Source organism: Metopolophium dirhodum, chromosome 3, assembly GCF_019925205.1.
Source record: "Metopolophium dirhodum isolate CAU chromosome 3, ASM1992520v1, whole genome shotgun sequence".
Lineage (NCBI taxonomy): Eukaryota > Metazoa > Arthropoda > Insecta > Hemiptera > Aphididae > Metopolophium > Metopolophium dirhodum.
The window spans coordinates 6,751,568-6,779,382 of record NC_083562.1 but is presented as its reverse complement, the minus strand read 5'-3'; the positions used below and the strand labels follow the sequence as shown (position 1 = coordinate 6,779,382).

General features: G+C 29.3%; 3 protein-coding genes across 3 annotated transcripts; 1 reads left to right on the top strand and 2 right to left on the bottom strand.

Annotated features, from left to right (window-relative positions):
• Nucleotides 1–285: 285 nt before the first annotated feature.
• On the bottom strand, nucleotides 286–5,202 carry LOC132941823 (RNA-splicing ligase RtcB homolog). Its single transcript, XM_061010013.1, has 10 exons — nucleotides 4,895–5,202; nucleotides 4,637–4,832; nucleotides 3,994–4,124; nucleotides 3,786–3,912; nucleotides 3,618–3,724; nucleotides 2,290–2,449; nucleotides 1,146–1,321; nucleotides 943–1,077; nucleotides 692–856; nucleotides 286–616 (listed from the first exon to the last, which is right to left on the bottom strand). The coding sequence occupies exons 1-10, from the start codon at nucleotides 4,988–4,990 to the stop codon at nucleotides 389–391; spliced, it is 1,521 nt and encodes a 506-aa protein (XP_060865996.1). The 5' UTR covers nucleotides 4,991–5,202; the 3' UTR covers nucleotides 286–388.
• A 2,976-nt stretch (nucleotides 5,203–8,178) lies between these two features.
• LOC132942104 (odorant receptor 43b-like) lies at nucleotides 8,179–14,449 on the top strand. Its single transcript, XM_061010413.1, has 7 exons — nucleotides 8,179–8,276; nucleotides 8,908–9,641; nucleotides 10,471–10,579; nucleotides 11,991–12,095; nucleotides 12,158–12,313; nucleotides 13,580–13,676; nucleotides 14,281–14,449. The coding sequence occupies exons 2-6, from the start codon at nucleotides 8,980–8,982 to the stop codon at nucleotides 13,640–13,642; spliced, it is 1,095 nt and encodes a 364-aa protein (XP_060866396.1). The 5' UTR covers nucleotides 8,179–8,276; nucleotides 8,908–8,979; the 3' UTR covers nucleotides 13,643–13,676; nucleotides 14,281–14,449.
• Nucleotides 14,450–15,723: 1,274 nt separating this feature from the next.
• LOC132941779 (sodium- and chloride-dependent GABA transporter 1-like) lies at nucleotides 15,724–25,434 on the bottom strand. The gene is made up of 12 exons (XM_061009947.1): nucleotides 25,043–25,434; nucleotides 21,592–21,785; nucleotides 20,103–20,237; nucleotides 19,853–19,981; nucleotides 19,416–19,788; nucleotides 19,219–19,351; nucleotides 18,884–19,122; nucleotides 18,608–18,824; nucleotides 18,370–18,522; nucleotides 17,996–18,199; nucleotides 17,758–17,928; nucleotides 15,724–17,674 (listed from the first exon to the last, which is right to left on the bottom strand). The coding sequence occupies exons 2-12, from the start codon at nucleotides 21,782–21,784 to the stop codon at nucleotides 17,516–17,518; spliced, it is 2,106 nt and encodes a 701-aa protein (XP_060865930.1). The 5' UTR covers nucleotide 21,785; nucleotides 25,043–25,434; the 3' UTR covers nucleotides 15,724–17,515.
• Nucleotides 25,435–27,815: the final 2,381 nt, after the last annotated feature.

The following is a 27,815-nucleotide window of genomic DNA, read 5'->3' as shown; positions in this document are numbered from 1 at the left end:
AACCAAAAAGCTTGAACGTGGTTAGGTGGCTAGCAATTTAAAAATATCAAAAATACATTGGCACAATATTTTTATATACATTTGAAGTTTAAATTTCAATTTAACTGTATATTTAAATGATTACTTATTTTATTAAGCTATTCAAATAGAATGAGATGTATAGCTTAATATTCATAACTAATAGTTACTAGAATATTGCCTGAACAAAATTGTAGGAATATTGTAGCACTTAATTAGCATTATAGCCAATAATAAATGGCAATAGATGCAGATAAAACATTTACATAATACGAATGTTGTTTATGAATATATAATACAAAATATACACGTAATTAGATGTAATTTATAAATTATAGAGGTAAAAGAAAACTTAATTTTAATTTTAATTTTATCCTTTGATAACAGCAATTGGTCTTAACTTTACGGTCTTTTTACTAATCCCTGCTTCATGACAAGTGTCCACTACATCAGTGACATTTTTATACGATTCAGGTGCTTCTTCCATTACCAATTTAGGTGAAGCCACTCGAATGGCAATCCCTTGTTGCTGCAATTTTTCTAATACATCATTATAGTCTATGTTCCTACGAGATTTAGCTCTCGACAATGCACGTCCCTGGAATAAAAAAACATCTCATTAATTATATTAAAATTAAACAAGTAAACAAATTGAATAAAAAAAACCACTTACAGCTCCGTGACATGTAGACCCAAATGTTTCGTTCATACCCTGTTCAGTTCCAGTCAACACATATGAACAGGTACCCATAGTTCCACCGATCAATACTGGTTGACCGGTTAGTTGGTAGTCAACTGGAATAAGAGGATGATAAGGCGGAAATGCTCTTGTCGATCCCTGAAACAATGAATAAAATAATATTGGACAAATAGAATATTAAAATACAGTAATTAATAACTTCTATAAACCTATGTTCTAAATACCTTTCTGTGCACCAATAAGTGTTTAGGTTTTCCATCAATATAATGTTGTTCCATTTTTGCAATATTATGAGATACATCATATATGACATGCATGTCTAAATCATCTGGAGTCAATTTGAATTGTTTTGCAAAAGCCTTTAAAAAAAGAAATACTAATTAATTATTTATAAACAAATTGCCAATATTGTTGTCACTATACGTACTTGTCGTGCTAAAAATGTCATTGAACTTCGATTCACCCAAGCAAAATTTGCAGCAGCTGACATGGCTTTTAAATAATTTTGACCTTCATTGGAATTGATACGAGCACAAGCTAATTGTCTGTCGTTAACTTCAATTTTGTCCCGTGCCATAGCCTTTTCCATTTCCAGTAAAGCATCTTAAGTAAAGAAAGTCTTAAATACATTTTTCTTTCCAATAAAATCATAATATTTACTATTTGGTTTATTTTTATAAATTATTATAACTAATATACTATTCAAATGTATTTATTTATCAATAATCATTTATGGCCATGTATTTTCTATATAAGTTTTGAAAATATCAGTTTTACTTTTTAGTTCAATACTTGTAAATAAATAATTTTTTAATTCAAAACTGTTCTAAGAGCCCGGATTCAGATATACTGTAACCCAGTCAATATTCATTAAAAATGCCTTTTAATTGAACAAATAAAATGCATTAAAAAGTTAAAATATGCACTCCAAAATTTTCATATAAAGTATGCAAGTATAACAAATTATAAGCTGTAACTTCTACACCATAGTAGCTGAAACTGCATGATCTTATAATGTAAAATTAAACATTTATAGAAATTAAAATTAACCGAAAACTGTCAACCAAAGTTGAATTTATGTTTTATTGTTTTAAGAGATTAAGACACTAAACTATTTCTTAAAAAATAAATAATAATTTATGTAAAATCATGAAAATATAACCTAAAAACTAATTAAATTGTAAAAATACACATTATTTTATAAAATTTAAAAAACATCATAGAACACAATATAATGTGCTTACATTGAATACCATATGACCACTAGAAAAAATATGGAAAAGCATTTTAATCTGGGCTATAGACATAAAAAATATGCACATATAAATGTACTGATCAATGGATTTACAGAGATGACTCGCAACATATTAAGATTTATTAGACAAAAGCTGAGTGGCTTAGTATGTACGGATAATTATCCACTAAGAATTTTATCTATCAAGTATCACTAAAAATGCGAAGCAAGAAAGTTTTTTATATTTTTATATTTTTAATATAAGAGGTATTTATATTGAGCTAAAAATTCAATTTTACCCACATCTTATATCATAATATAATACAATATATAATACCAGTTGCCACTTGGTGCCCAAAACCGCGACTTCCAGAATGTATCATAACACATACTTGACCAACATTTTCAATTCCCATTTTCTTTGCTGCCCATTTATCATAAACTTCATCAACTACTTGTATTTCTGCATAATGATTACCTGCTCCTAATGTTCCTAACTGTAAAAAAGCATATAAATATTCAAAAATATAAAACAATAATTTTGTTTAGCACTCAAACCAGGCATCTCAAACACGTGACCCTTGGCTCATTTTTTTATAGCTACTAAATACAATTATTAATGGACAATTGTAATTTTATAAAATAAATTAATAAAAAAATATAAAAAGGTGGGTAAGTAGGTATCGTTCTACTGTACAGTAGGTTACAATTGGGTACTTACACAGTAATTGATGGTGTTAAATTTAAGTTCAATGATATAATATCATTGTACACAAAAATCCATTCTAAGTGAAGACAGTCAGTTATCCTATGATATATTACTAAGTATTATGAATAAAGTAATTTATTAATCTATTTACGTAGAACCTTATTTTAGATTTTTTAATCCTTAGCTATAAAAGTTTAACAATTTATACATTTTCAACTACAAAATCATTTTTAAATTCAAATTGAGATAAATTTTGTCAAAATTTGAAATATAATGCTTGTAAAAAAATGTGTGCGTATGTATTTTTGATATTTATCAACTTCTAAAGTAACAATATATCAGGAGCCTTATATTAAATTTTCCAGCTTTTTGACCTAACGAAAAAATTTTTTATTAACATTTATAAAAAAAAAAACTAAAAAAATTGAAAATGTCTGTAAACAGCTCAAATTGAGTCAAAATATTTTCAAATTTTATCAAGTATAGGAATTGATTAAATAAACATATGATATAAATTTCAAGTGTCTACAGTTTTTGTTTTTGAATTAAAACAAAATAAAAAAACCGCTACATGAGAAATCAAGTGAATATTCATCTTGTAAAAATATAAACTTCAAACGCTCATAAAAATTTAATTTGACTTTCTTTCAAATAAAAAACACATCATTGTAAACTCAATACATTGATTGCTCTGCTTAGAATCTATAACTGTCATTTAGTGTCACGACTATGTTAGAAATAGATATACATTATGTTACTTTTCTGTCTTATCTTCTGATAAACTGTAATCGGATAAATATTGTATAGTATTGTAAGTAATGAATAAAATATTATTTTTTTCAATACATTTTTATGTGTAGCCAACATATAAATCTATTCAATATATTTAGCTCAGTTATTACTTTGAGTTTGACATGCCTGATTTAACTATGCAATATTCTTAATTAATAATTTACCTGTGGTAAACCTCTTTTTCTAGCCCTCATGCTAACTTTAGACGAATCTGCATTCAACATTCTACCATTTTCTTCACAATGTTCTTTGTCTTCAGCCCATGCATAACCTGATATAAATATAATTTTATAAAATAATATTTCAAATTTTAATTTACATAATTTATTTACCTTCTCTTAGAGACCAATCCATCCCCATTTCAAGTGCTTCTTCTAAGTCGTTTGCATTCATTGGTATGATTCCTTTTGACCCTACCCCAACAGGAATATGATCAAACATACTTTGAGCTAATTGTTCCTAAATATAATTGTGGAAATATTACAAATGATAATATTTTGATGGTAAAAATTAAATTAGTATTATAATTTAAAGTATTACTTTGACGGGCTGGACATCTTTTTCAAATAAGTTTGTCCGGAGTAATCGTACACCACAATTAATATCAAATCCTACACCACCAGGTGAAACAATAGATTGAGGATCATCCATATCAAATGCAGCCATATTTCCTAAAAACAAAATGAAAATTATAAAGATCGATAAAAATTAATGCTAAGTGAAAACTAATATTGTACATATTATGCATATTGCATATCTATAAGTGAAATAAATTTTCATTAATAATTATTATAAATTGTATGTATAATACTATATAAAAAGCCTAGTAAGAATCATTTGGAAATTCAACTACAGTGTACTCTCGATTATCTGCTCTGGAGAATGAACCATGACATGATCAAATGCAATTAACGCACAACCTACATTATCAACTTATCAGTTAACCCAAAAAATAAAAGGGGTTCTCATTTAATTTTTCTTAAATACTTCATATTATATAACATTACAATATTTACATAATTATAATTTTTTAATAATTTAATTATTGAATTTTTGTTTTGAATTTAGCGGTTTATCCGTGGAATTTGCTTATCTAGGAATGCTAAGCCACCCTATTACGTGGATAAATTGAGAGTACACTGTACTTTCTTACATATTTAGTAAAAAATTATTTTAAGCCAACCTATAGCAAATCCATAACCAGAGTGTACATCTGGAAGCCCTATAGATTTATGAACAATGCCAGGTAACGCAGCCACATTAGCAATTTGTTTAACTCCAGGTAAAAATCCACCGATCATTCCTGGTCGACATGCATTTTGTAACTCTTCCAGCATAAGTTTTTCCAAAAATTTATTAACATAAAATACCCCTTCAACCTATAAAAATGAACATTTTCTAATTAAAACCAAAAACTTTTTAAGAAAATCCATATACTTACCCTCATATTAGGTTGAAATCCTTTCTTTATTTCCCATTTATATGGAGATTTTTTCTCTAGATATGCTAGTTCTTCATTATACGCTCTTACAACCATTTTGTTTTAATTATAACTTAGTTAGTTCCACTACGACTATACTATAGGTATTGTACAAAATAAAGATATTATTATTTTATGAGACTTATATAATATAACATATTAATATATTATATTAAACAATAATTATTATAACTAATAACTTTATAATATATTAATAGGACTCATAAATATTAAATTCCAGAAGTACAAAATATTAATTTAAAATTGAATATCTAGAATCGAGATTCGTGATTCACGTTATCATAATAACAAAATCTGTTATCATCCGTGTGATACGATGAAAAAGACTTATATTCTCCTTGTTTTTTTAAAAGGCGGGATTTAGGGAAAAATTAAAAATTAACAGAATAAAAGTTGACATTTTGAATTGTGAATTGATCACTGTGCAGTGTGTAGAATAAATAGAACTCTGCATACCTTACCAATTACCATATCCCGATTTGGAATATTAACTGAGTGACTGACTAGTATCCTTGCCTCCACTTTCAATTTGAATTTTTTTATGAGATAATTATAACGGTTTTTTGTGAGGCATCTTGTCACCAGCCCGGAAATCCTGTAAAGCAGGCTCTTCGTGTTATATTCTTATTATTTACGACTTGGTACGTCATCTCGTATTAAGAAGTTGGATTTTATATAATAAAGTTAAGAATTGTCAATTATTGTTTACGTTTATACATTTATTTAAAAAAAGATTACTTTTAAAATACCCTTATAATTTTTAAGAAGGAGTTTTTATTAATAAAACGCTACCAGAGAATAATTACTAAAAATACTAGGATTGGAACTAGAGGTGAACAGAAATGGCACGACTGCATGGGTAACGAGTACCTACTAACGACTTACATCAAAGAATAGGCTTAGCAGTTAGCACTACTGCTTTGGCTCGTGTGTACAATGCTGCTAAATACTGTACTAGGGCTACACACTGTACAAAGGTAGTCACCGAGCAAAACGAAACAATATGCATTTTGTTATATAGATATAAATATATAATATAAGAATGGATTGGCCGCCATAATTTATAACGCGGGAATGCACATTTTGATATCTTGCGGTTTTGACATAGACCTTAAACTAAGTATAAGGTCTACGAGTTTCAAGGGTTCTTATCAATTATATAACAAATAAAAATAATAATAAAGCATCATGCTGGAGAGTGGATTGAGATCACTGTAATAATATAAAAACAGACTGTTTCTCATCCTGCACTTTCCGGACCATGACTCCTAAACCCCTTATTTTGTTAATATAGGAACGGTATATTTATTCTTATATTATCTATACGTATAACTTATAATGCACACGGGTATAGTGCATTCAAAGATTGCATTTATTGATGCAGGCGGAGAGCAAGTGCCAACACAATAATGAAAAAATTTAAAAACTACCTACACCCAAGTTATTTTATTTCAACATGACGAATATGGAATCTCACATTAATTGAAGTCGTCTTATATGGTAACCTATATTTTGGGACCAAACAGCTTGAGGATATACACTTTCTAGTAGAGGATATTTAGGGAAACAGTTATAACTATATAGAGACCTTCGGACGTGAAGAATACTGAGTAGTAGAAGAATACTAGAGCAGGCAAACAACCAACAAATATTATATGTCCAGGTTCAATCTGCGAGGGCTCTGTAGATTACCTTAAATCGATTCACGATTGAGAAAGGCAGATGCCAACACCTACTACATCAATAGGGCGTTAGTGAAACACAAAACTGCCAGTGTGGGAATGAGGAAACCTGTAAACCATAATTATTATATTATGAGAAGATACATTATCGAAATTGTTCCAAAACTTGTTTAGAAAATTACCAAGAAAAATAACATGCATTAAAAGGAAACTGCATCAAACAGTCGAAATACTTACAAATACTTAAGTCTGTGATCAATATAGTTATATATTTAATATTTATTATTTTCAGTTATTTCATATAATGAATGTAATTCACTTATAGGTAGGGGACTCGGTCATTGTATAATATTTATTTTTGGCAACTCAGACCATTCTTAGCCAAAATAGCAAAATGAGTTAAATTTAAAATATCCATATGATTTATAAATTATATATATAATGCTCTAATAAAGTTTCTACATTGTGTATATGCACTGTAGAGAATGTTGTTAAATGTCTACTTGTAGTAGTAAGTAGTTGTCTACTGTAATATGTAAATTCATGATAATATTTATTTTTCTCGTAAAAAATAACTCTATTTGTTATGTATTTTTATATGATTCATGCAATTTGATCCCTAAAAAATAAATATGAATATTTAAAAAACCATAAAGTAAAACAGTTTTATCCAAAATAAATAATTTAATATCTTACAGATTATAATAAATACGTTCTATGATCTAATCAATTGTATTTAAGGTGGGTCCACTTGAAGCGGATTGTTTAAGAAAATAATATTTATGTAAACTACTAAATTAATTTTTGTAATCAAGCAGAAAACTAAATATTTTCTTATACAGGGTGATTCATTAAGCATAAAACACTCATTATCTCAAAAGTATTAATATTTTTGAAAATATTTTTTTACATAGTTTCAAGTTGTTAAAAAACAATGTTTTTTTACTAAAAAATCATATTTTTTAATATTTTTTATCATTATATTTTTTTAAGTATTTTATTTTTTTGGATGACAGCATAGAGTTTTAATTTCATATTCCAAAGCAGAATATTTTTTAAGTTTTTTCATTCATAAAAACCGAATTTAGGGCGAGTAGTTTATTAGTTATAAGTATTTAAAGTTTCGATGGGCGGAGTGGAGTGGTATGGGGTTACGCCGCAAAATGTTTGTCCACTACTCCGCTTGTCTAAACTTTAAATACTTATAACTCATAAACTACTCATCCTAAATTCGATTTTTATATAAAAATATTTTCAAAAACATTAATACTTTTTGAGATAATGAGTGTTTTACGCTTAATGAATCACCCTGTATGTGTAATATATAGGTCATAAATTTAATTAGGCAGGTGTGTTATTAAAAAAAAAAATCAAAATTTACCTTCGGCGCTAATATTTACAGCACGCTAAGTCAGATGTAGGCGTTCAATATAATATATATATACAGTGCTATTATTACAAAAGATATACTTTATTTATATACGAACGATTGAAAATTAATTATTAAAGTATACCGTTAGTAGCGATGGATAATTATAACTTATAAGTTTGTGTTTTATGTACGCCCATTTTTCTTTTAAAATATGGTGATGGCCGTCGGTGTATTGGAAGGGACGTAAGCCATATACATTATTATAACAGTAAGTAACTAGCCAACTAGGTATAGGACTATTTACACAATATTGTTATTTTATTATCTCGGAATTACAGGATCCCTTCAGCATCCCAATAAAGATAAAGATAAACACTTAAAAAGTTACATAATACCTATATCAATAGTAGATTTAATATTTATAATATTTTATTAATTGATATGCCGTCAAATTTTAAAATACGAGCTCATAATTCATATCAATTAAAATTGTCTAGACGATTTCATTTTTAAACTTATATCTTTAATCGACATACAAACACGATCGCCAATTAGCATGTGTGTGACTTGATATCAAGATGCGTAACCGCCATATAGAAAATTATGAGTATACATATATCATTTGTTTTTTTTTATATAAAATAAAAAACTTATTGCGGTCAATAATCAACTAAATATTTATTAGTAATACCTTTGTCGCCGTCATATTTTAACCCACTTTTATAGGTATACGGAAACCAAAACCGTTAAAATTTTTTATGAAATTATAGTTTTTAATTTGACACGCACAAACATCCTATATATATTATTTAGGGTTAGTTGTGCCTTTGGTATTTTATTATTAATCACATTATACCTAGTATTTGTATTAATAATTTTATACTTATTATTATTTGTAGATATACGGGCCCGTATAAAAAGAAACGTTCATACCCTGTGGTACCACAGTGCAGCAGTTAAGGCTTTCAACGATGCAACGCATAGACACCATCAACATGTTCTTGCAAATGACTGGGTGCACCGACAGCAAGTTAATGCTTTACTTGACGTATTTCGAATTTTTGATCACGTTCTATTACTTCATCGCTGCGTACGTGTCGATTGTGCATTTCGAACAGATGAGCGTGACCATTCAGCTTTTCTCACTCTTATGCATGTTGATCGAGTGCGTGATACTGCTGAACATCATTTTTCGGCTCTACCATCAAAATCACATCCGCGAGATGCACAAGTACTCGAAACGGTTGGGGATACCGGACAGTTACCAGTCGAAGATAAACATAATAACAAAATACCACCTGATAGCTTCGAATATTTTTGTCATTTTCCCGGTCACGTATGCGATTCTCTACGATTCGGTACGCGTCGGAGATCCCTTCACGTTTCCTTACTTGGACGTGTTACCGATGCACACCTACAATCTCGTGATTTACGCATGCAAATACTTAGTGTACGCGATATCTGTGTACATAGCACACGTCGAACTTTGTTTTATAAACACGACGTTCATATATTACGTGGGCGTTTTGAAACACAGGTTAGAGACCATTGTACAAACGATCAGAGAAGCTGTTGTCGACAACGACGAACAAAAATTTAAATATGCGATCATTCAACATCAAAAGTTATTATTGTGAGTTGGAAAATGTGTATGTTATATTGATGACTGATCGATCTTGATTTTGCTGTCGAATAAGCTATTTATTTCCGTTATGATGATATACCTTCTTGAAAATAAAACTTATACGATACGCAAACATGTTATAATAATATTATATGTGTGTAATTTGTATACCTACTTGTACCTACATCTATATATTAGTGATTTTGACGAATTTTGTCAATATTTTAAAAACAAACGCATATATAAAAAAAAAATTGTACCTACGTATTTTCAATTTCAATACTTTTTATTGGACATAAGAACATTTATATAGGTATGTGAGATTTTGTATTCAATTTTCAAGCTTCTTTACTCACGAACAAAAATTTGATAAATCGAAAATAAAGTAAAAAATGTGGAAGATTTCAAATAATTTCAAATTTTTTTTTATTTTATCTATAAATAGCACAATAAAAACCAAAACATTTAAAAAATGATATCATGTTTAAATGTTTAATGCTAATATTAATATTTAGTATTTACTGAATATTGAAGTTCTCTACAGTTTTCATTTTTGAATTAGAACAAAAAACCAAAATGATTTTGTTTAATACTGGTTTTGCGTAAACATGCCGGTTTTTTCTTAATTTCTTAATATTGTTCTGAAAAGTACTGGGAATTTTTACTTTTGTCCTCCCACAGTACCAACTATATTGAGTATTTTGACTGTTCCTAAAGGTTCGTCAGACACAATAACCACATAAAACATCTAAACATCATTATTAAACCAATACATTCTTCACTCAGAATCTATAAACTGTAAATGGATGGATTACACAGTTATTTTTATTAATTTCAGATATTTTAATACAATGAAGAAAGTATTTTCAAAACCGATATTACTGTCAATGTCATTCAATGCTATATATTTTGGTTTGACTACTTCTTTTGTGATTCAAGCCATACGGGTGAGTATTCATATTTCATAAAATATAATATACAAGACCAACATTTTTATTTAACATTATTTTCTTAAAATAAATTGAATAAACTGAATAAACATAAGACGAGAAGTCCACACTCTATGATATTTTTTATGAACTTTATGTAATCGGGACTATTTGGGTAAAGGTAATAGACAGATTTTATTACCCAACCCCAGAGCTTGCAAATTGAAAAAAATAGAAAGGGAATGCAAAAAAACTGCATACCCGAATATTAAATTTTACTTTCTTGATTTTTAATTAAGTAAGTATGGTAATTGAAATAAAAAAAGTCTGAATTTTGAAAACTTCGAGAATTTGTGTTAAATAGGAAAATAATAAATATGTAACTCAGTAATGATAAGTAGGTGGGTAATTTAGCTAGCTATAATATAAAATATTAATGAGAGGGATTTGATATCACACTCAAGTGGTATTCAATACTTGAATTCATAAAAACGTGAACAGTCTCAAAATATCTATTTTTTAACTTTTCTCCTAAACTATGATAGCTAGAAATTAAAAAAATAATTTTAAATTAAATATCTTAAATATATTAAAAATGAATTATCAAGTAGATGATAAATGTGGAATAAAAATGTTTTTAAAAAAATTATTTAATTTTTCACAGATAAAAAAAGAGTTATTTTTCGCTAGATTTTCATTTAGCGAAGTAGATTTCCGAAACTGGAGAACGGATTTTGTTGTTTGGGGTCTTGTTAGATTCACATTGGATAGGAGAAGTGCAGTGAAGATTTTCAGAACTTAATCTCCAATCGTTAATTCACTACAGAGATGTAAAGCTAAAAACATCAAAAAACGCCCAATAAAATTTGTTTTAATTTTTTTTAATGTTCTGTAATGAATTAACTATTAAAGATAAAGTTCTGAAAATCTTCACTGCACTTCTCCTAAACAATGCGAATCTAACAAGGCCCCAAACAACAAAATCCGCTCTCCGGTTTCGGAGATCTATCTCACTAAATGACAATGAAAATTATATTTGTGGGGCTGCTCACACCGACATTTTTCTGGATTCAGATTGTTATACTGCTTGGGTGAGATATCAGTTAATAAATTTCTAAAAATTATAAATCAAGAAAGTTTACATGTCGATCCCTGACTTGGCAAGCGTTTTTTTTATTGATTAATGATTAGAATATAATTAGAAAAGGTACGCTAAATATTTTACAAAAATAAGTACTGCCCAACCGGTCGTTTTAAGTTAATACAATTTCTCAATCGAATTTGTTGAAAAAAATATACAATTCGACCAATTTATCGAAGTATAAAACAAATTTTAAATGTAAATATAAACAAAAATATTTTTAAATAAATTACGTAAGTAAGTACCTAATGCAATAATAATAATTACAAATATAATTATATTTTTTAGGGTTATATTAATCAAGTAATATTATCAATATGTATAGCAAGCAGTGCAGCAGCTGTTATAAATATTACAATTTATACTTTTTATGGAAGTGAGCTTATGGATTTAGTAAGTATAATATTTAAAATTTTAAAAATATGCAATGTAATTTTTGAAAATGTATTTTTTAGCACGATAAAATATTACATGTCCTTTTTGATAATGCATTTTTTTATGGAAACAAATCGTTTAAAAGCTCTATTTTAATAATGATGACGAGAGTTACAATACCGTTAAAATTTACTGTTGGTTACATTTTTACCATCAATTTAAATTTACTTCTTAAGGTAAGTGAATAAATGATGTATTATAAAATAGGTTATAACTTTATATTATGAATAACATGATGATGTTTCCTTTACAAAAAAAAAAATATAATCTAAAACAGAAATATTGATTAGAAGATAAGTCTGTGGCTGTCGGTGCTACAAAAAGTAAAATATATTAAATTATACGTAATTAATGAATTAATTAATGATTATACCTACAATAATTGTATAAATAATAATTAGTCAATACGAATAGTTTAATCTTAATACCATAAATAATGACATAAAAAGTAAAAAAAAAACTATTGTAAAACCAGTATGTATATTTCTAGCTTCTGCTTGATACAATAATCTATGGTCGTACCTACTAGCAAATTGAGTATATAGGTATTTGTTTACAACCACTATTCGATAGTACCATAGATTAAATAAGCATCTATAGTATCTACTATCGTGTATCTTACATTCAATCATGGGCCACTAGTGAGTCAAATCACTCAAATCCAAATTAAAACAATGAGCTATTAGCTATATATAAATGATTGAATTGGCGTTGCCTATTTATATTGTTATTTAATCTATGATACTACTATAATAGCTTATTTAATCAGTTGTGTACTATTTAACATAAATTACAAAGCACATACCTAACAATTGTTATTTTTTTTTAAAGGTGTAATGATTAGAAAATGACTAGAAATAACCGTAAATAACCGTTTTTAGTTTTATTTTATAACTTTTTCAAAAATATTTTGAAGTGCACAAGAATCTAATATATAAATATATATTATAATATAACTTTTATTTTTAAATGAAATATACAATCTGGTACCTTGGGGGCACAATGAAAATATGGGCTAAAATATTACATTAACATGAATGGGATTGATGAAAGAAGCCACCCAGCAGTGACACTTCCTATTGACTTGACTAACTATTTTTTAACCGTTTATTTTTTTTTCCTTTTTCCTAATTTTTTTAGTTGTTTAGGAGATCTCTGCACTATTTTTTTTTTAGTCGTCGATGAGGATTACCAGGAAGTTCGTTTGATGCTAATTCACGGATTAAAGGTTTTGTGTTGGTTATGAGACGATCATGAAAACGTTTATAGAAGTATTTTGCTTCTTATTGGACGGTTTTTTGACGGAGATCGGTGTGGAGGGTGTGATTTGTTATGTACGGGGGAGAGATAATATAACTAAAAACTAAATTTAGGAACTGAACCAAGATTCTTAAATATTATTTAAATTGCATTTAATTTATTTTTTAAACATTTCATTTTAGATTGTAAAGATGTCGTATACTGTGTTGAACGTGGTATTGTCATCGGAAACAATAAAACCTTAATAGTTGTCATAATAGCGAAATAAAATATACATAGGTGAGTTTGTATTTTTAATGAGTTGAAAAGTTAAGTTAAGTTACTCTTAATTTACTAAGTTACATTTTCTAGTTAATTTGAAAAATTTTACAAGTTTAAAAAAAAGAAAAGCAACTCTTAACTTACATTTTTCATTTTTCAAATAACTTAGAGTTAAAAAAAAATACTTGACTTGCCCATCCTTCTATTGAGTTGTATTGTATATAGTTGTCAGTCTGTGGAAAAAGTTCCGGTAAAAAAAGTACCATAATCATAGGAAAATAAGAGGTCATGTACTCACGTGATAAGTCAGAAGTCCCGAAATACTTATTCGTGTACGATTGTACTTTGTATTTTATTATTATTATATTTGATAGAACTGGTTAGATTAAATATAGATTATACTATTATTTTTACAATGGTACATTGGTACCTATAATATTATACCTATATTGTATATATTGATTATTTAATTTTTTTCCTAGGTTCATAAATCCTAACTAGGTACCTATACCATATTATAAACAATTAATAAACATATTGACAATGTATTTTGGATTTTGAGCTTTTAAAAATAACTTTATTTGTATAATATATTATAATATTATGTTATTATTTATTTTAGTCTAGATTTAATTCATCATTAGTAAGTAGGATTAGAAGTTGTCTGTGGTTCAACGACATTTCGACATAACTACGTATTTTATGACTAATATTACGAGTCACCTAGTAACTATCAGCTCTAGTGCGACGAAAAACATCACCTGTTTTCCGAGACGAGTCGAAGGCCTAAGATTCACAACACTCACTATATTCAGTAATCACTATTACTATAATAGTATAATACCAAGGTAGATAATAATTTATTATCTATTGTTAAAAAGCTAAAAAAAAACAAAATACTGTAACACTAACTATTTAACTAAAGAATTATAAAGTCATATTATATAGGCGAAATTTCAGTTTTTTGCTTGGAGGTGCTTCACATATTTAGATGAAATAGACTAGTGGGAAGGGGGGGGGGGGGCTCTGCCCCCGCACCCTCTGTTCAATTACCTTTAAAATATGACTTTATAGTTTATGTAATATTATAACAGTGGTGATCACCTACGGCCTACGATAATTTATTAACCGGCCCGCTAAAGTATTAAATCAAAATTGAAAAAAAACTTCAGTAAAAAAGGTTGGGCACCACTGCAGTAACAGAGTATACTTAACATAATATATTTATCATTTTTCCTCGCCCACTTTCCTACATTTAATATATTATAATACATTTATACATTTATACCCATTGGCTATTACTAAAATGAAAATATTTTTTATTAAAACAAATTATAACAATATAATATATTTATAATTGTAACAGTTCATTCAAAATTGCAAATTCATAAAAAAAAAACTACTATTTCCTGTATTGACTATATTCTAAACAAATTTAAATATTATTACTTATCAGTAATGTATTATAATTAGTAATTACTGATTTGTAATACTATTATCAAACCCATATTATGTTCTGTGAGTGGATCCGATATCTACTATGGAAAACACACGAATCATTGAATCGTTGTTTACACTTAAAAAAATAATTTCATCAAACAACGTTTACTGGATTATGTAGATTAGATAACTATTGATGGATTTAGTACTTCAATTAAAATACAAATTTTTTAAGCGGCTAACTAAACCCTACCAAGTCATCCCCAAATTTCGCTTATGGGGTGTAACTCAAAAACGAATAATTATTAACCGTAGATGTACCTAGAATTTTCACCAAATGTTTATGTAACATTTCTTGTACACGGTTAACATTTTCAAAATATTTAAAAACTTTTTGAGTTATTTATAGATATTTGACTTTATCGATTTTTTTTAGTTTTTTCTCTGAATGTCGATAAAGAGAAACTTTACACCGGTTACAAAAAAAAACCGAAAGTACACCCGTACAATATAGTCACGGTTTTCACTAGCCGCATAAATTAATTGTCCGCTATAGCGTGTTGACGCGTTTATTAATAATAAATAATAATCAATAATATAATAATATCAAATAAAAACCAATTAATTAGCTAGTAACATACTAAAACGTTTATTTGTGTAAATCATAATAGGATTCACAGTATAACAATCTTTTAATCTAGGTTTAACTTTTTTTTTCAACTGTAGCGTGTGCACCCGATGATACCCGATTAAGCGGAGTCCATTTTTTTTGGGGATTTTTACCTATATATTAAGCTCAACAAAACAAGCGTCGGACGAGTCGCTTCGTCCGTTTCCACATTGAGCGGCACTTGGCATCACACCGGCGGAGGATTACTGCAGCAGACCCATGCGGCAAACTCGCGTGCACGTGAGGTCCAGTCCAGTTGTTTTCAAACTCAGACGTCTCGGTTGAAACTCGCGCCGGGACGTACTCGCGGATGTCGGCCGAAGTAAATCGCGCTGCGATGTTCGGCATCGAGCTAGAACGGCGTCTCGGCGGATCTGTGATCGGCTTGACTGCTTCACGTCCGCTTCGGCGGACAAAACCCGCAGCGGCGACGTGACGGGCAGCGTCTCGATCTTGACTCCGGTGCCAACGGGAGTCATTATTTCCGTGTTGACCAACGAAATATAATTACGGAACTTTGGACTGGCATAATTTGCCACGACCATTTCGGTCGGGCCAATTAACGGACCGAAACCGTTTGCACCGAGTCGCACCGGCAAACGGTGAATCGATCGATACCGTGGCTCCTGCATCGAGGCGACAGACGGCAACCCGATATGTGATGCCGAACCCGTCTGCACCGCATGTCCGGCATTGAACTGTATCGCCTGGTCGCCGGACCGGTGCGAAATTACCGCGACTTACCAACACGATTTTACCGGTCGGGCCATTTCTTAGCCCGTCGAAAACTCTGTGCAACGCGGTCGAACCGGCGGACGGTGAGCAAATCTCGACTTCGGCCGATGTGTTCTGTAATGCAAATGCAGCGATATTCGACATTATTATAGATATGCACCATATTATTATATGTGTATAAGAAAAGTGCGTTATAACTTTTAGAATATTATAATGAATTATTCGTATAGCGTTCACTGTAACAATAATACAGAAATAATATTATGCTCTGATAGTGTGGTCTGTGACACAGAAACGACTAATTTATTATATTATTATAATTAGTATTTACTTTTACACAAGTTATTTTATTAATTATCTAAGTTAACCTATATAAGTTTTATATATGGCCATCGTCCGTTGTCCATCGTTAATTATAGGTAGAGTGATAGAATACTGGTAGGTATATACCAATACAATTTACAAACTACGGAACATTAGCTCTTTGTTAAATTTACTTAATATACAATACACTGAATAACGCGTCATATCAGTATATTTTACCGTTATATAAGTAGTTTATTTATTTTAAAAGTAGCCTAGTATAGTAGCAGTGAGCCTAAATAATTTTTATACTTGTGAGTTATTTATTCTATTAGCATTTTGTGAAGAAAAATCGGCATAACAACATACAATTCTGTATGAAACCTAAACAATTTATTTTTTACCAATTCAACGAACAATAATTTACCTTAAGAAATTAAACACTATTGTATAATGCACCTGCAATCTGCACTAGATGTAATATAAATCATATAAATAGTTTTTATAATTTAATCAATATAAAAAACTTACAAGACACTAATTATCTTATATAAATCGACTTTTACATATAAAATAAAATTCTATATATGTCAAAAATGTAGACATTTGTTTTAGAGTTAACTATTTGAATTAATAAACCAATACAATACTGCTTTCATGTAAGAATAATGGAACATTAAACACTATATAGTTTACTAAAATTGGTTTTTTATATGGTTTTACTATCATTATTGTCACAGTATACCAACGCACTGCATTCCATTAATTGTATATTATTGATTCTTTTATCAATGATGTTTTTAGTTTCTTTTTTTATCGTAATTCTGCATTTGACTTCTGGGATAGGCGTAAAACCTCGTTGGAGCTTCTAAAAAAAAATTGTATAATTGAACAAAACAAACTTATATGTTTATAACAAATATTTTTTATATGTATATTTAACATTTTTACTTGTTTTAAAGTCCCCGATTCCGTCATTAAATAGTATATAGCATATAGTGGTATCCAGACCATGGAAATCAACGATATTGTTATTCCTAATCCTTCACCCCACCATGGATATGTATAATGGTTCCCATACTTCACCGGTTCATAATTGATGATGAAAAATATAAATACCGTCTGTAAAATATTAAATTTGGATTTTATATCATAATTTTATCTCAAACAGAATATAGTTAAGTCTTACGATCATGACGAGTGGTGCAAGATAGACCCAACAGATGTACCAGAACAAATTTGGTCGAAAACCGAGCATCTGATTGACACATTCACGAAATCTATCTGCTCCAAAAAACCATGAAATGGCTATGGTCTGAAAGAAACACACCCAAAGCAACGATATTCCCGATGCCGAATATGTATCCATTAATTGAAATATATACATTCCGCCCTGGAAAGTATAAATAAATATTTCATATATTTTTTGAATAATCGTCTTAGCAATATAATATAATATAATATAATTTGTAGTTAAATCATTATAATATCAGTTCTAAAGTGCATATAATATTATAAATTATAATACAATAAATTACAGTTTCGTTGTTGGCTTATACTTACGTTAGTCACCATGGACGAACTCAACACAAACATACCTACACACACCAACAATGTGAAAGTTTTTCGTTTAGCGTGTAAGTACTTAGGCCACTTATCCGTCAGTCCAGTTATAAACGATTCGACATTGCAGAATTCACTATCAATACCAATCATCTAAATGCGAAAAATCCGAATGGATTTATATATATATATTGAGTCGTACGAAAATATACTCAAGTAATTAAGCAGCCATACCTACAGCAAGCATGACGAAGAATACGACTGCCCATATCCTCGCCCCAGGTAACTGAAGCACCACTTGCGGATAAGTTATAAATACCAAACCCGGTCCACTTTCCACGACATCGCCAACCGTAGCTCCCTGGGAAGCAGCAATAAAACCTAATATACTGAATGTAATTACACTGGGTATGATAGACGTGAGCGTGTTAATAACACAAGTTAAAACTGCATCCCTATAAAATAATTTTAAGACATTCGTATCATTATACATTTTGTGATAACATATTCGTACCTATAACAATTGTGATGAAATCGGTTGAATGATCCTAGAGCTGGTAAAGTGCCTACACCGACACTATAGCCAAAGAAAATTTGTGTTGTTCCTTCTATCCAAGTGTCTGAATTCATGAGACTCTCCCATCTTGGAGTGACTAAATACCTGATACCTTCACCAGCTCCTTCCAGCGTTACTGCTCTAATCAGTAATGCTCCCATTATTAAGTATGGAAACATTGCTATGAACCACACTATCTATTTATCATTAAAATAGTACACGTAGTTAGACATTTCAGAAGGTTATTTAAATTGTTTATTATAGTTATTACTTATTAGTTATTAGTTCATTACCTTTCCACTCTGACTGAGACCTTTGCCCAAGATGATATAAATTAAGATCCACGATAGTCCTAATAAGCACAATAGTTCCCATTGCATTCCTCCAATATTTTCAATACCACTTGTCAGCATGAGCACTCTTCTCCTACAACAATATCCCAACCCATGAAAATTTGGCAAAATTGAACATTTTGATGCACTTCACGCACTCCCAATACTCTTCGGCTGGTGTCACAGTAGTCACATTAAAACAATTTCGAAGTTGGTTCAAAAAGTCGACACCTTGTTCTGGATGAAGGACAGACGAACTGTTTGTTTCTATGTCAGTGAAGTTCAATGGAATGTCAGCATACGATAATGACTTAATAGTGTGACAAAATTCCGTAAGCTGACCATTGTTTTTGAAAACATTATCTTGCAGTACATATGTTTTATTGAAATACATTTGATTCCATGAGTCTATATTTCGATTGAGCGTCAACGATGTATTAAACATACGTTTTATTGTATTCGTACTAAAGTACTCATGAGTCATATTAACACTATTTGGTTTCAAACAATTGTCTGTATTCCACCAATTGTCTGAAACAAGTAAGTACCAAGTTGTCAATATATTATTTCAGATGAATTATTTAATAAATCTTACTACAACTTTCCCACGGTAAAGTCGGAAATGATATGAAGCAACTTGCCAAATAAAAAAATGTCCATGCAACAATAACGCAATAGTACACATCCAGTAAGAAAACTATAGTCATCGTTGCATAACCAGTGCCTATACAACATATATAAATCAATATTAAAGCACATGTAATATTAATTAAAAGTAAAACGGCTAGAATAAAATTGAATTATAAAAATACTTTTATTATTGTGTAATGAAATACAATTTTTACCAGAAAGTATTGGACATAGCTTTCCAACCAACGTCATCCCACCAGAACCCAAATACTGTCCGATAGCCACTTCTTGAAAAAAAATCGGTATTCCACAAAATACCATGGCTATAAAGTAAGTCACCAAAAATGCCCCTAAAATATTTTGAATCGTACCATTAGTAAAAATATTAAATAATTATGATGAAATAATATTTCAGAATCTACATAATATTAGGTTTTGTACAAAAAAATACAATGCTAATTTCGTAAAAAGGGAAAATCGTTTGATACGAAATATTTTAATATTATATGCTGCCATATTATAAAAAAATTAAATACTCATTGAATTAAATTAAATATTTGTTTTCTAGGTGAACCAGAATATTGATTTATTAAAAAAAATATAAAGCTATCACGTCATCGTTGTAGCCCATTCAATGGTGTTTTTACCCATCTATAAACTGACTGCCACTAAAAATCTATTTTGCTGGAATGCTGAAAGAATATTTCATATATTTTGAAAAATTCAGTCAAATTTCAGTTTGTCTTCTATTATTTTATAACATAGAACATATTATAATATTAACTATATAATATGTATATTATTTTAGTTTGTTATAATATTTAAAACATTTTTTTTTATGTAAGAAAATGTTGCTTAAACAACTAAAAATAAATAATATTTTATAGTATACTTATATACCTTAGGCAGTAGACCACTAACCTACTCCATATTTCGTATTGCCAGTGTAGCTTATCAATGTTTTAATTTTTAAAATAGAAACGTTTAATTGTCAAACCGTACATAATATCAAAAAAATTAAACCGTAAAATGTCTAATCTAACCAAACGATACGTGACGGGCGATGGCACTGTTTTCTATTGTAAATAAATCTTACGTTTTCTGGATCAAGATTGCTATGCTGTATACCAGCACTAGAATAACATAATATACAATATCTACGTTTAGTCAGTTTTAAACTGACAATAGAAATGTGATTGCAATCCACATGCAGATTCAATTACAAAATGTATCTATAGTTATAATTAATAACGTTTGTTTTAATTTTAATTTGTATTAGCATATGTCATTACTTATTATTATTATTGTTATTTATTATGTTAACAACATACAAAAATATGTTTACGGATTTTAAAATTAATTAGTACAAATACTTTAAACTATAAGGCTATGTAGCACGACAAAATAAACAGATAAAAATGTTCTTGAATTGTACTACCCTTGAATATTATTTAAATTAAATAGGTATAGGTAGTGAAAATGTGAAATAGCATTATACATATATAATAATATTGCAATATAAAAAATAATACGCATTTGACGTTAGATGTATACATAATACAGAGATGCTTCCTATAAGTCCACTAGTGATATCTGAGTCTTTTGCTTTAAAAGATAAATAAATACTTCGGAATGATAGAATAACGATAAATAAACATAACATACTTATATAGTTTTAAAAAATGTAAGTGATCAATGACTTACCTCCTCCATGTTTGTAGCATAAGTATGGAAATCTCCACACGTTTCCTAAGCCAACAGATACGCTAATACATGAGAACAAAAAGTCAAGTTTGTTACCCCATTCCTCTCTCTGTTCCCTCTGAGGTGACTGTGGTGATGTTGGCTGTTCATATGTTATGTTCAGTTTACTACATTTTTCTTCTACGTCTAACATACTGTAATCATTTTTAAAACGTTACACAATGTTTATTTATTTATTTTAAAAATAAATATTTATATATTTAAGTGATAATAATATATTAAATTATTAAACTAATAGCAGATTTGTCTAAAATAAACAATATACATACGGTTAAAAATATTTTTAATTAAATATTTTATTTTATTAAGTAAAAGCGAGAAAACGAAAAAAACATTATTACTAATTGCCCTACTAACATAATTGAAGAATTCAAAGTTTCAACTAGTTAGTTAAATTATTACCAAGGCTTAGCATATTTAGGAACATATTATTAAAGTCACAAAAAATCAACAGATTTATCATTTATAAATTCGCTTTTTCAATTTTCAATCAATAAAAAAAATTGTATAAGTGCACGACTAAAGCCTAAGGTTTATTCTAAAGTTGTGTTAACCTAATAGTAATTACTACCTTATAAGTATTTAATAAAAAAAGGTTATTTTAAATATTAATTTTACTTCAGTAAAATAAAATTTATTTTGTTATTTTGTAATAATATCATGTAGTATTGTATATTATACAAAAATTAACAGTAAATACCTATGCAATGTTCAACTTGCTTATAGGGATGTAATTTTGATGCAAATGAAAAAATAAATTTGTTTTAATCGGTAAATAATATATGCCTATAGGTAATAACTATAAAATAAAAGGAAATCGTTTTTTTTTTGTCATTAATAATAGCTACAGAAAATAGGGTAGTTGTATTATCCATCATGAAATATGTAATAAACTACCTACGCCCACATTTTACTTTCAAGGTGAATGATAAGTTAAAACAATATTCCATCATAAGTTTGACATGAATAATAATATTATCGCTTAGGTAACTACTAATGATAATATTCTAAATATTGTCACCATAATAATGTACTAAATAAGTAGGTAAAAAATTTAACGTTTATTTATATTAACGCATATTTTTTCAACAAAAAGTCAATCGGTGCACTTTATTTATATATTTTTACTAGGTACCTAGATACCTATATTTGAATTAAAATATTCTTAAGTACCTATCTATACAAAATATTATTGTAACGACGCATATTTTCAGTCACCGTATATATTATATAGATTACCTAATTTGATTTGTTTTATAATGTAGAGTGTAGACATTATACATTTATACTTTAAGCTATATTAATAATATAAAAATGTGTTCCCAATTACTTACAGACTATACAGTTTAAGCAAAATCAAGGTTGAACATAAATGGTTCAAATGTTAAAGTTCATAGTAAGAAAATATTTACTTTTTTTTCGACAACTTTTTATGATTTGCATTTTGCATACTTACCGATTTACTAATTAGGTATAGTGACATTTTAGTTTTTGTATCAAAATATAATGTGTAAACTATTAGAGTAGCATATTGAATATTAATTGTAATTTTGTAATTGAAAGTTATTAAGTAATATCTAATATTTAACTGTAGCGAGCATAATTTTAATTTTATTATAATTTTATTTATGATAATGCTATGAACTTAAGATATGTCATAATAAGTGTTACAAATAATTAAATATCATCAAAATATTATTAAATATTTAGTTGGATTTTCAACAAGCAGTGGATAAAAGTATACCTACATACCTATTTGATTATTTTGATTTCCGTATAAAATGTATAAAATAATTTCTTAAATGAACTTTTGTCACGCGAGCAATAGGTAGAACATCGGTCTTTTACGACATTTTTGATTAGTTTGTTCAGATAATTTGTGTATAATATCTATACAAATTTTCTATACTCAGATTGTTGTGCGTATAAAAGTGGTAGTTTAATGAATAGTTATAGTACTTTTTATTTTATTCAAATTGTGGTGAAAGTAATAAGTACTATTTGTACTAAGCTGTATTTGAGCAATATACACCACAAGATGCGTACGCACTGTACAACTGGGTACATAATATCAAATTGGACAATTGAAATGGAGTAGACGTTTTCCAGTCTAAATAATTGGTATTTTATGACAAAGCCTTGAGTATTTTAATTAAGCGCACTTTAAAATTATAATGACCTTTCCAATCGGTCCTTTATAATTTTTATACTCTGTATCAATGCCAATAACAGTTATTAAATGTCGAACTGGTACTTTTTTGGATGAGTTTTTTTTTAAACCAATTTATCAATAGCTATTATTAAATATGGTATTTTAACTTTTGTCTCTTAAATTAATATGTGCGAGTGTCGAGTGTGTGGATTATTTGACGTGTGAAGTATAGTAAATGAATTACCAATAAAAGTAACTTCTATAGGTAGCGATTGATATATAATCATATCAACCAGTTATTATTGACTAGAAATCAGAGAAAAGCCGTTCACTAAACAATATCTTTGACGTATACAGGGGGTCCAGCTGTGTGTGTCTATGTCAATATATTGTTGTATAAACGAAACAAAGAGTGATAAATAAAAAATTATTAACGTGCAGAACATGCAGCACACTCTATATAGTACAATATAATATATTATGATCTTATGATTATATGAATTGTTTGAAAGTAATTTTGCATCTTCTCGAGAAACTATTAAATTTGTCAACCCACAGTGCCAAATTATACTTTACGAGTGTCGAGTAATTATTGTCACGGTTAAAATTGTAATTATTTATTACTATTATTGTTTTAACTATTTATCTTGCAATGATTGCCAATGTGGCCTCCTATTATTTGGCGTATAATCTAAACTGGTAGGTAATTAAAATCTTTAATTATCTATTCCGTCGATATAAATATGCTACTATACTGTATATTATATTCAAGAATAATCGATAATAATTATTAGACAATTTAAATTATAATATACGTACATTATGTTCATGTATAAAAAATAAGAATATTAAGTAAAACATTTGTTCGTTACAATTTCTAATTTATCATGATAAATGATTAAGACTAAGTAAAATTTATTAAAATGTAGGTACGCGGTATGAAGTTTAACATATTTCAATAAGTTTTAAATCTACAAGGCGACAACAAATTCAATGGCCTGTATAGAGGAGGTCGAAACCCGACAGTAATATAATATTATGTCGACGCTTTTGTTATTATAAGATATTTAGATAGCTAATTAAGTAGGCAGGTTTCCCTGCTGTATAAGTAGGTACCTATACCTACTATAAATACTATAATACAAACGTAAATACAAATATAATACATTGTATTCGGTGTATGACGATTATAATCAATCTGTATCTATAATAATATTAATATACTTATAATATACGTACGCAGAGCGATGCGATGAATATGATATAATATTATGCTGTATATTGATGTGGTGGACGAGTACCTAAGTGTAGCTGGTATAACAATAGACGTGACAAAAAAAAAAAAAACACCGTCTTGACGAAAATGAGAAAACACTGGAATGATTGAAAGCGAGAAGAAAAGAATTGAAGAAAAATCGAAAAAAAATTCAAAAAAAATCAAACGTTTTTAATAGTTTTATACTTCTCCATTTCTCGATTCGAACGTGCACCGTTGCCGCGGCCGTCAGCGGACGACTATATAATATTATTATGTACTAATCCGACCACCCCGCGAACATGACTGGGCGCACGGACGAACTTTTCGCCGTCCGTGGTGCGCGCGTATCCGCGGTCGCCAAATTAATGCGCGTACCTCTATACATCGCCGAGTGTCGCCGACGTCTAACTATAGTACCACAATAATTATACAACACTGCGGGTAGTACAACCCGACGCGAATTTAAGATTTATTTTTATGGTGGTCGCAAACCGGTGATAATTCTACATTAGGTATACTTATATAAGTTATAACTGATAATGTATACTATTATAATAATATAATATAACCACCCACCCGCGGTCACCCCAAATTAATGCGCGTACCTCTATACATCGCCGAGTGTCGCCGACGTCTAACTATAGTACCACAATTATACAACACTGCGGGTAGTACACCCCGACGAGAATTTAAGATTTATTTTTATGGTGGTCGCAAACCGCTAATAACTCTACTTTAGGTACACTCATATAAGTAATAACTGATAATGTATAAAATAATATAATATAACCTCGAGGCGAGTACAAATGTTGAGCGTAGAACATTATTGTAGCATTTAATATAATTTCTGCAGTGTGACAACATTTTTTATCAGCCGGTTCGAGCGAGGCGTAACTTTAGAAAAAATGTACCGCATTGATTCTAGATTTTAATTCTTAAAACATGTGTTCTAAAAATGGTAAATTTATAAACCATAATACATTATATCTATAGGGTTCGAAGAACTCTTAAACTTTAACTTTTAATTCATCAACAGTATTTGCGACTTTTGAGCTGTATTTAGGTATACAATTAAATGTTTAATACAACAATATTATGTTGTATCTGGATTTTTAAGCGTGTCTTCAAAAATATCAATTGCATTTTTTACATTTATCATTGAACTTAATAAATTTAGCTTAGAATTTTGTAGCTGGATGCTTAAAGTCTTCGTGTATACAAATAAATTGGCCACGGTTTCTAATGCAACTATAAACTCACATCTATAATATAATAGGTATATTCATACTTATAATAGTTAATTGGATAAAGTATAAACAATATTTTCTTTGAAAAACTACAATATTTGTAATATTTTCGTTTAGTGCAGTGCCTAAAATAGTGTGTTTTAGTGGTATTGATGTAAAGTAAATATGTAATAGCCCACAGAACAAAATAGATAAAAATCCAAATACGGTGGATGCTTCAGAAAATAATTGCATGTTATGCATTTGTCAATTTGTAAATACATTCGTTGAAAATGTCGAGCCCTGCACAGTTTGTATTCATTTTAGCGAAAAAAAATCAATTTTGTCAAATAATGATTTTAACGAGTTTTTCCCATTTTGTATTATTGTTTTTTAAAACTACTGGGCAATTTTGACTTTTGATCCCCAGAACAAAGAACCATCATCGAAATAGAAGCTTAAAAATTTTTTGTACAGTTACCTATGAGTGTAAACTGTAAAGTAAAGTATTACATTTTCAGACAAATTTTTATAAACCATTGGTCGAATTATCTTTTAATTACCATTCAAAATAATAGAAAAAAATGGAAATATATATGACCCTCTGGTGGAATATTGGTGATGTATTGATATAATATTTTGTGTGCTACCTATAGTGGTTAACACGGGGATGATGTGTATCCAGTTTCTTACAACTGAATCCTATAGCCTTTGTATAGGTAGGTGGGTCCTAAGAAATATCCTCAGCCATACATACTATTTTAAAGATAGCCGCGACTGGGGTTCACTCGTGTAAGCGTTAAGGTCAAGTGTTTTTTTTTTTTTGTTTGTCTGCATTTTTCCGTCTCGCAAACGTCGCTATATTACGCTATACAGTCACAGCTTAACATGCGGGAGTCGGCGGGAGTGGACAAAGACGTATACTGATGTGATCTGAAGTGACGTCGGTGGTTAGGTTTTGTTTGCTCTATTCGATTTGTTAACTGCGTCTGTTTAGGCAAACAACTATTTAGGCAGGGGAAACGGGAGCTCGCTGATTAACTCGGCCGATCCTGATTTTACGCGCGAAAACCGTTACATATATACACTGTACAGACTGAACTCTGGTCTTGCCGATGATTGGCTCGAGTGTACCGTAGCAAAGTCGCTAAACGTCGTACAAAAATAGTCTGACAAAATCGCGTCTTACCTGCAGCAACAAACGCACATAGCGAAAACCGTATACCAACACACACACACACACACACACACACACACACACACACACACACACGTCATATACTAAAAACATGTGAATATGCGACCCGGTGCTCGTTACATAAAGTTCAAGCGTAGCGTATACTCGACCATGATTTATAAATAGACGTTTAAAAGTCATACACGAGCAGACGAAAACCGTTTAAGTATGTTTAACGGTCGCATTATAACATGCATATAAGTACCTGCACAGTACTAAGTTAGTGGTCATGGTGATGTCTACAACAGTTATCCACATTATATCATCGGTGACGGTGACGGACCATCGAAT

What these genes read in the sequence shown, in the direction of transcription:
- LOC132941823 (XM_061010013.1), bottom strand. Translation starts at nt 4,990, where the DNA reads ATGGTTGTAAGAGCGTATAATGAAGAACTAGCATATCTAGAGAAAAAA. An exon ending in GATTTCAACCTAATATGAGG is followed by an intron (nt 4,833 to 4,894) that starts GTAAGTATATGG and finishes TCATTTTTATAG; the next exon opens with GTTGAAGGGGTATTTTATGT. An exon ending in GGTCTACATGTCACGGAGCT is followed by an intron (nt 617 to 691) that starts GTAAGTGGTTTT and finishes TTTTTATTCCAG; the next exon opens with GGACGTGCATTGTCGAGAGC.
- LOC132941779 (XM_061009947.1), bottom strand. Translation starts at nt 21,784, where the DNA reads ATGTTAGACGTAGAAGAAAAATGTAGTAAACTGAACATAACATATGAA. An exon ending in TATTCTTCGTCATGCTTGCT is followed by an intron (nt 18,523 to 18,607) that starts GTAGGTATGGCT and finishes TTTCGCATTTAG; the next exon opens with ATGATTGGTATTGATAGTGA. An exon ending in AATCGGGGACTTTAAAACAA is followed by an intron (nt 17,675 to 17,757) that starts GTAAAAATGTTA and finishes ATTTTTTTTTAG; the next exon opens with AAGCTCCAACGAGGTTTTAC.
- LOC132942104 (XM_061010413.1), top strand. Translation starts at nt 8,980, where the DNA reads ATGCAACGCATAGACACCATCAACATGTTCTTGCAAATGACTGGGTGC. An exon ending in TTGTGATTCAAGCCATACGG is followed by an intron (nt 10,580 to 11,990) that starts GTGAGTATTCAT and finishes TATATTTTTTAG; the next exon opens with GGTTATATTAATCAAGTAAT. An exon ending in ATTTAAATTTACTTCTTAAG is followed by an intron (nt 12,314 to 13,579) that starts GTAAGTGAATAA and finishes ATTTCATTTTAG; the next exon opens with ATTGTAAAGATGTCGTATAC.